Source organism: Alexandromys fortis, unplaced genomic scaffold, assembly GCF_014885135.2.
Source record: "Alexandromys fortis isolate MF-2015 unplaced genomic scaffold, M_Fortis_MF-2015_v1.1 scaffold_70, whole genome shotgun sequence".
In the NCBI taxonomy this organism is placed as follows: Eukaryota; Metazoa; Chordata; class Mammalia; order Rodentia; family Cricetidae; genus Alexandromys; species Alexandromys fortis.
This window is the reverse complement of record NW_026067955.1, coordinates 8,057,227-8,065,919: the sequence shown is the minus strand read 5'-3', so window position 1 is coordinate 8,065,919 and position 8,693 is coordinate 8,057,227. Positions and strand designations below refer to the sequence as shown.

Here is an 8,693-nt window from a genome sequence, read left to right as displayed (position 1 = left end):
AAAACATTTATTTATTTATTTATTATGTATACAATATTCTGTCTGTGTGTATGCCTGCAGGCCAGAAGAGGGCACCAGACGCCACTAAAGATGGCTGTGAGCCACCATGTGGCTGCTGGGAACCGAACTCAGGACCTTCGGAAGAGCAGGCAATGCTCCCAACCTCCGAGCCATCTCTCCAGTCCCCTAATATTAATTTCTTAGCTGGTGGGTAAACTGACTCTTTTGGTTTGTTCATTCATTTCCTTTCTGATTTGGGTACAAATTCTCTTCTAGGACCCCAAAACATTTAACAATAACTGCCACTTACTGTAAATCCATGTGGGCCTCCATCTTTGATATGGTAAATTCCACTACCAGCTTGAAACAGGAATGTTCCGCTTCCTGGGTGATAATCGTAAGCTGCTATTCCCACGGTTCCGATGCGCTTTCTTTCTCTGAGTAGCTCTTCCTCTCGAGAATACATCCCATAGTCTAGTGTCGCCTAAGACAAAAGGAAAGTCACCCACTCCAGTCTCCCAAGAACTGGCCTTTGCAACTCACTGAAACTCTAGCATCTCTCCAGGGCTTAGTCTGTGCCCTGAGTGACTCAGAAGTTGCCAATAAGTAGATTAATTTCAGAAACTCTCCTGAAATTTTGTAAAGACCCATTTAATCAATATTGCAGACATTAGAAAACAAGAATAAAATCCATCATCTTAATAGTCAAGGCCCTCTATAATCTAGTCATAATTAGGTAGTTTTGCATACAGTTAGTTGTAGAGCGGGGATCTAACCCAGCTCTAGGTAGGGACTGAACGTAGCAGCTGAGCATACTCTAGGCAAGTCAAGAGAATAGACTGTTGTGAGCATGTGTGGTGGGGTTCTGGCTAACCTCAAACTTCTCATCTTCTGGCTTTTCTACCTCTAAACATTTCCCAAGTACTGAGATTACAGGAATGTACCAAGTTTCAGAAGACAGAGGCAAGAGGACTGCCAGAAGTTCAAGGCCAGCCTGGTTTACATAGTGAGCTTCAAGGCCAGTCAGAAATACAAAGTGAAAACTTGTCTCAAATATACAAACAAAATAGGGCTGGAGAGATGGCTCAGTGTTTAAGAATATTTGTTGTTCTTCAAGGGACCTGAGTTTGGTTCCCAGCACCCACATAGATGACTCACAACGATCTGTAACTCCAGTTCCAAGGGGTCCAATGCCCTCTTCTGCCACCAGTCATGTACGTGGTGCACAGACATGCAGGCAAACATTCATCCATGCAAACTTAAAGAAATCTAAAATATTTAAAATAAATGAAACAAAACACCAAAAACTTGAATTGTAATGTCCTATGGCTTTAGATATAGGGAATTGGTTGATTTTAAGGTTATACATGTAACAATAAAAAATATTTTAGTTCCTTTTAATTCATATCTACTTAAAATATAAAGCCCTAGATGAATTTTTGTCCTGAAATAAATGAGAAAATATATACCAAATCACAGAAACAAGAATATTTGTTCCAACCTGAAAAAGGTCCAAAAGAGGCTTCCAAGAAAGCATTAAGACTGCTGCTCTGTTGATGGTTTTAGGAATTTCAGAATAAAATAGTGTATTTTCTCTGTTCTCACCAGACATGGCTATAAGGGGAAAAAAAAAACCATATTACTAAAAAAAAAAATTACTATTTTGTAATACTGTCCTTATTACAACAATAGTCATAAATACATAATGTCTTCTACATATTTCAACATTTTCCATTCCACAGGAACAAAAATGATGTTATTAAGTAGGATGTGCACATGCCTTATGCCTTAGAAATTTTTTTCAATAAAAATAATGTTTCATAGCTATAAGAGAAACTTAGCATTTCAAAGCACTGACTGCTCTTCCAGAGGACTTGGGTTCAATTCCCAGAACCCATATGGCAGCTAACAACTGTCTGTAACTCCAAGATCTGACACCCTCACACAGACATAAACATGCAGGCAAAATACTAATGCACATAAAATAAAAATAAATTATTTAAAAAACAAAAATTGTTTCAAGCTGGGCATGGTAGCTAAACACCTGTAATCTCAGAGTTCAGGAGATAGAGACAGGAGAATCTGGAGTTTGAGGCCAGCCTGGGCTAACTGAAACCTTGTCTCAAAAAAACTAAGTAAGGAAAAGAACAACAAGCTCCCCAAAGATTCTATGGTATCAGAGCACATGTCTACAATTGGCAGGATTGTGAGTTAGAGGTCAGTCTGGGCAGATGGACAATCTTGGAAAACCAAGCAAGAAGTAAACATAAAAAAAATTCCCCAGGGCTGGAGAGATGGCTCAGAGGTTAAGAGCATTGCCTGCTCTTCCAAAAGTCCTGAGTTCAATTCCCAGCAACCACATGGTAGCTCACAACCATCTGTAATGGGGTCTGGTGCCCTCTTCTGGCCTGCAGGCATACACACAGACAGAATATTGTATACATAATAAATAAATATTTAAAAAAAAAAAACCAACTCCCCAGATGTCAGAGAAAAATGCCCTGATATTAAAGCTTTCTTTTATGACTTTTATTTGTATGTGTATAAGCATGCACGTATACATAAATATGTATGTGTGTAGGAGCTCAGTGAGATCCTGGAGCTGAGTTACAGGAGGGCATGAGACACCTAATGATGTGGGTACTATGACCTGAACCTGGGTTCTACAGAAGAGCAGGATGTACTCCTAACATTACCTAACTCAGATAACCGAGTCCTCTCTCCAGCCTTGATAGTGAGATCTTAGTTCATCCAAAGACAAAACCTTTTTTTTTTCTGTTTTGATTTTTTTCTAGACAGGGTTTCTCTATAACTTTGGAGCCTGTCCTGGAACTAGCTCTTGAAGACCAGGTTGGCCTCGAACTCACAGAGATCCTCCTGCCTCTGCCTTCTGAGTGCTGGGATTAAAGGTGTGCACCGCCACCACCTGGCTAAAGACAAAACTTATTAAAGCATATAAAACAATATAAGAATTAAGATAATTCATTATCTTATTTTGTTAGTGTCAGTAAATTACAGGATGAGATTTCAGTATGACTTTAGATTAGAAAATTTCTTATTTTTAATCCCAGCACTCAGGAGGCAGAGGCAGGTGGATCTCTGTGAGTTCGGGGCCAGCCTGGTCTACAAGAGCTAGTGCCAGGACAGGCTCCAAAGCTACGGAGAAACCCTGTCTCAGCCACCCCCCCAATGGGTTCCTACTGGATGTGGTAGTGCACATCTGTTATGTCAACGCACAAGAAGAGACTGAAGCAGGAGCCTGTGTGCCTGGAGCCAGTCCCACCATGCTCGAGTTTCTTCCTGTAGTGCTTACAGGCACCGATGGCATTCCCTTTGCCTTGAGTCTACAGCGGGTTCCTTTTGTGCTTCCTTCCCCTCAGGGGGCACACCCCAAAGTATCAAAAGTAGTTTTGAAAAGAAAAAAAAAAAAAAAAAGGAAGAAAGAAAAAGAAAACTTCTCCTCTCCCAAAGTGCAATTTCACACTCACCAAGATAATAGACCCTGTCTGAGTGAGGGCTGTCTGGATCCGTCCTCTTTACAAACATAAAATCGTGTGGGGCCTTAGCCATCATGTAGCCATGATATTTTCTGGTATCAGCAAGCAACTTTTTTAGCTGACTCCAAGAATATCGTTCGACATAAAATGGCTCCAGTTTAGGTCGATCCTGTGATTCAATAGTTCCCTCCTCACACTCTGCAGTTTCAAATATCTCAACACCCAGCTGTTCTGTTTCCATTGCTGCTGCCATGTTGCATTTTCCTGGATAAACAAGGCACAAGAAGCTGTTCATACATTATCATATCACAATGATAGGGCCAAAAAACCAAATAAATAAACAAACCAACCAACCAATGACAGGCCTTACAACACAGCTGCAATGAAACCCAATAAGAAAAGCAATAGTGGTGTCCTCCACCCCCACCTGTGTTCAGTTCCAAAAAGATTTTTTTTAAAAAAAAAAAATTCAGGTCATGTCAATTTCATAGTGACTATAAATCCCTCCGGGAACTTTTATAAAAGGCTCTCCTTTGAGGTATCTCTTGCCAAAATTCCTTTTCCTTTCCCACACTGGAAGGAAGCAGGCCATGTGCCAAGTTGGCTGCTACATTCCACCTCAAAGCATGTCAATACTGAAGCTATGTGCCAAGGGAGGTAAGTATTTTTGCATTTTAAAAAGTAACACTTCTATCAAATGCTGATCACTGTTTCTAAAATGTAATAAATTAGAATAGTAACAACATTGTTACAAACATTGAATTTATAACTAGGGCAGTAACCTAAAAGAATACATTGTTTTCTCTTGCAGAGAAGGGCTCCAAACAACTAAACACAACCTCCTGCTCTTCTCTAGACACTATCAAGTACCAGTGGTACTCAGTGTTTTACTGATAACTACAAGACTAGTTTTTCTCATTATGTAACTTCTATACTGTTCAAAAAAATAAAAATATACTATCTTTAAATGGCTTTAGTTAAAGTAGTTAGTGAAGAAAGCATATGGTGTTCATATCAGCATTTTATAAGTCTGAACTCAATTTACCACTTTAACACCATAATTAATAGCTTTGAGAACTTATTGTACTTACTGTACAAACCCAGAAGATATACTTTCTCCCTTGATTTTTTTCCTGATATTTCAACTAACATGAGCAAAGTATTAGAGAAAAATAACCACAACAAAAAGCTATGATAGAACCATGTAGAGATGTAGCTTAGTGATGGCTTCAATTCCAGTTCCACAAAAGAAAACAAACTACTTATGTAACCACGTTTCACGTAATCATTAACTACTTCTCCAATAATCAATACATGGCTATGTATTTAAGATGTTGTCTTTTTTTTAAAGCTCAGCTTTGCAGGTTAACATTAATTTATGCTCAGTTATCTGCAATCTAACAAATTACTGGAAGGTGTGGGCTGTGAGTCAGTCCACCTAATTTGCTTTACTGGTATGCGAAAGTGCTGAACTGTGCACAGGGAACAGGGTATCATTTTCCTTGTTACAGTGCACGATACTGTTACTTCTAACGTGACACTGACAAACTAGAGTAGTCCAAATACTGGTGCATCAGGTAGAGTTGTATCACTGCCATCATTGGCATTCAAGCTTCCACTAACTAAAATGCAGCAGAGAACTGAGCTTTTAGATAGCTGGGACTCAGAGTATCAAGTGGCAGTATGTGCAAGTGGTGGCTGCTGGCCCACCTGAAAGCTAGGAGAGGCCTATTTTCAATCAAGTGTGTCAAAGGACCTAGTTTTCTGATGGAGCAAGGGACTAAAATTAGAAGACTCTATACTAACCTGACTCTGTTCTCTCACGTGTGAAATCCCATCTCCACTCCATCCCTTTCAAGTACAAGGCTGGGGAACAGAAGAGAGCCGCTCAGAACAGACTTCCAGAGCCTTACTGCACAGCTGGAGTTATTATAACTTTAGAATCCTTCTTCGTAAAAACTCCCATCAGTTTCTATTTAAAAACTGAGACTTTCTGAATGGACTGTGCTATTTGTTTGCAGACATATACACACTGTATGGTTCAAATGACATTCTGCCACTCTGTTCACACTAAATATTTATTCTGCCTTTTCTACAACAGATAGTGTGCAATTTACACAATTGTGTAACTAATTTCCATAATTCCCTGACATTCTATATACAAATACATTCTCAAACAGGGTCCTACTCATTCCCAGCTCAGTGCATACATTTCACTGTTCCACCAACCTCTTCACCTGTGGACCTTCCCTGGTGCCTACCTGATTGTATTTTCATCTGCTCAGATCTCTACTTTCAAAGAGATCATTTTCACCTGGCTCTTTAAGCACAGAGCTCTCCGTTCATCCTGATCTCTTCTCACAGGAATCTTTCCTTTTCTCACCATCCAATCCTGTTTACCAGATAAGAGATTGTTGGTCATTAAAATGGACCATAAATGGCCAAAAAATAAGCCTAAAAACCCCAAAAATATTAACTGATAGACTTCCTTTTAGTGTAATGTGTAATGCCTGAATTATTTTGGATCATCAAAACTGTGTTTGTGTGTGGATAGGTAGAAAGAGGAGAGAGAGAAAGAGAGAGAGAGAGAGAGAGAGAGAGAGAGAGAGAGAGAGAGAGAGAGAGAGCGCGCACTTTTTCTCTTTTTCTTTTTGGATAGGTTTTGCAAATCCCAGGCAGGTTTGGATTCTCAGTCTTCCTGCTTCAGCCTCCTGAGTGCTGAAATTACAGACCTTTGCTAATAAGCCCAGTCCTAAAATTACTTTTTCCATAAATGTGTGGCTCAAATTAAGGGGTTAAGTCCTAACAATTATGTAAATCTTGACACCCAGATACATTAAAGGGAAAATTTTAGAAGGACTTGAAAAAATTGCAAAAGTGGACTAGAGATGACTCAGGGGTTAACAGCAAGTAATGTTATTGCAGAGACTCCAAGTATGGTTCCCTGCATCCACTTCCGGCTGCTCAGACCCACTGCTAAGACAAGTTCTAAGGGAGACTCCAACACTTGTGGTCTCTACAGAACCTGTCCTCACAGGTACATACCCTCACACATACACAATTGAAAATAAAATAGATGTGAGGTCCCAGTTGTAACACCTTGAGAGTGGCAGATGCAATTTATTTCTAAGGCCAGGAAACTGATTTAAAGAGTAAAAAGCACTTGCAGCAGAAGCCTAAGGATCCCTTAAAGCCAAGAAAGTGTTGGCATATCTGTAAACCCAGCATCCCTAATGCACCAAGGGAGGCATAGATGGAATGGGCCAAAGTTGGAGGGTCAGCTAGACTGGAGTATGCAGCAATTGAAAGTGACTCAACAAAGGGTAGTTGGGGAGAACTGACTCTCAAAAGTTATCCTCCAACTTCCACTCGATCCCCAAGACGTGTGTGTAGAGTCGCGAGCGCACACGAGCACACACACACAAAGATATAATTTATTTCTATGCACCTGTTTCTTTTACATTTCATATTGAGTTGGTGAGAAAATAAATTCAGTACAATAAAAATGTGCATTATGCGCTTTTTTTTGAAAGAAGGAACTTGAATTTAATCATCTAAATAGTGTTCATTTGTCTGTTTGCAGACAGGGTCACTCTGTAGCCAAAGCTGGCCTTGAACTCAAGACCTTCTTGCCTCAGTCTCCCAAATACTGGGGTTACAGGTATGCACACCACCATACCCAGCTAGAATTCTTGACAAGGTAAGGATGCCCTATTCATTATTAGCGCATTCCATTTCTGCCTTCTTTTTCTTGACATATTACTGAGAATAAGTGAGATGGGTAGCTTTTCTGGACAAACAATCACTAAGACGGCTGATAATCTAGCTTAGAAAAAATATGTGTGTATGTGATCACATCGTATTTGTTACCAGTTTAGACTCCTAGCTCCCTATTCCACACACGAGATGGAAAGGTGAGAAAAGCTATGTGGCCAAAGGAGGACAAAAAAAAAAAAAAAAAAAAACTGGACAGCAGCAACAGGTTAAGATTCAAGACACCTTCCCAAAGCGCAAAGCCCCTCACTCTGAGAATGATATGTTGGGTTAAAAAGGGCTTTGAGATTCTTGGGGTGTGGTCCACTGATGCGGCATCCTATAGTTGTTATGGTAAGGGCTCATCAGTCATCTAAACTCTGCACACCTCACTTGAAAGCTATGAATGAGGAAAGAGAAAAGGTGTGGTAGGGAATGTGGCAAGAACGACAGTCTGAACACTAAGGCTTAAAGAGGATGAGCAAGCTGGACAGGAAGGGCAAGAACCCTACACTGCGAATGGATGGGTGGAACAGAATGGCAGCGAGAGAGTGAGCGCGGAGGAATGAATCTAGAGTGAAGCAGGAGAGAGGAAGGAACACCGGCTTGGGAAAAGCAGCGAGTAGTCCGAAGGTGAATCCCATCCGCCACTGGCGGACCTCAGGCGAACCCCTTCGCCTTTGCAGACTTCCGTTTCCTCCTCCGTAAGCCCGGACCTTCCCCGGCATCCCAACCCGAGCCAGGCTCTATCAAGATAACGGACGTGCGAGTCCGAGCGGGCTGCAGCCAGCGTTCAGGGGCGCCTAGCGAACGTTGGCGACCTCGCCATCCGAGTCTGTGCTTCCTCTTCCGGCCAGCGGGGCCCAGCCACCCGCTCTGCCCCACGGGAGTGGCCTGAGGGCGGCCGACCGGAGTACCGCGGCCTCGCGGGCGCAGGGGAGGGAGAGCGGGCGGATACTGCACCTTCCCCCGGGCCCGCCCGGACCGTCCCGACGCGCTATGGAGCGGGCCTACGCCGCTTCATGCCGCGCCGCCTCCGCTCCCGTACGGGCCACAGCAGCTTCCTCGGCGGCGGCACCGGCGGCACCCAAGCAGCGGACGAAGAGACTTAAAGGCAGCGGCGATCGAGACGGCGGCAGAGGCCTCGGCACTTCCGGTTCCTGGAGCCCCGCCCTCCAACAGGGAAAGGCTAGCGGCCGGACCAAGAAGGACGTCTCTCGCCACTGCGCACGACCGTGCCCCACAGCGCCGCCAAGCTGCCGGAGGAGGCGCGCCAAGTAGATTTGTTAAAAGTTCTGAAAGGAATCAATAAGTATTCACTCCACCACACCGTCAATGTGTCTACAATGCCTACTTAAAATAGATAAACTCCCTGTTCACGGGCCGGTGAGATGGTTCAGCAGAGACAGGCCCTTGCCACCAAGACTGGAGCCCGAGTTCAAT

General features: G+C 42.6%; 1 protein-coding gene across 5 annotated transcripts in view; it reads right to left on the bottom strand.

Annotated features, from left to right (window-relative positions):
* Dpp8 (dipeptidyl peptidase 8) overlaps positions 1 to 8,389 on the bottom strand; it is a 51,374-nt gene extending 42,985 nt beyond the window's left edge. For 2 of the 5 annotated variants that reach the window (XM_050151796.1, XM_050151797.1), the window contains exons 1-6: positions 8,214 to 8,389; positions 5,759 to 5,889; positions 5,304 to 5,363; positions 3,489 to 3,761; positions 1,502 to 1,614; positions 311 to 484 (exon numbers count right to left, since the gene is read on the bottom strand). In XM_050151796.1, the coding sequence (XP_050007753.1) occupies positions 311 to 484; positions 1,502 to 1,614; positions 3,489 to 3,761; positions 5,304 to 5,363; positions 5,759 to 5,774 (636 nt within the window). In that variant the 5' untranslated portion in view covers positions 5,775 to 5,889; positions 8,214 to 8,389. The other 3 variants (XM_050151793.1, XM_050151794.1, XM_050151795.1) reach the window with 3 other exon arrangements.
* Positions 8,390 to 8,693: the final 304 nt, after the last annotated feature.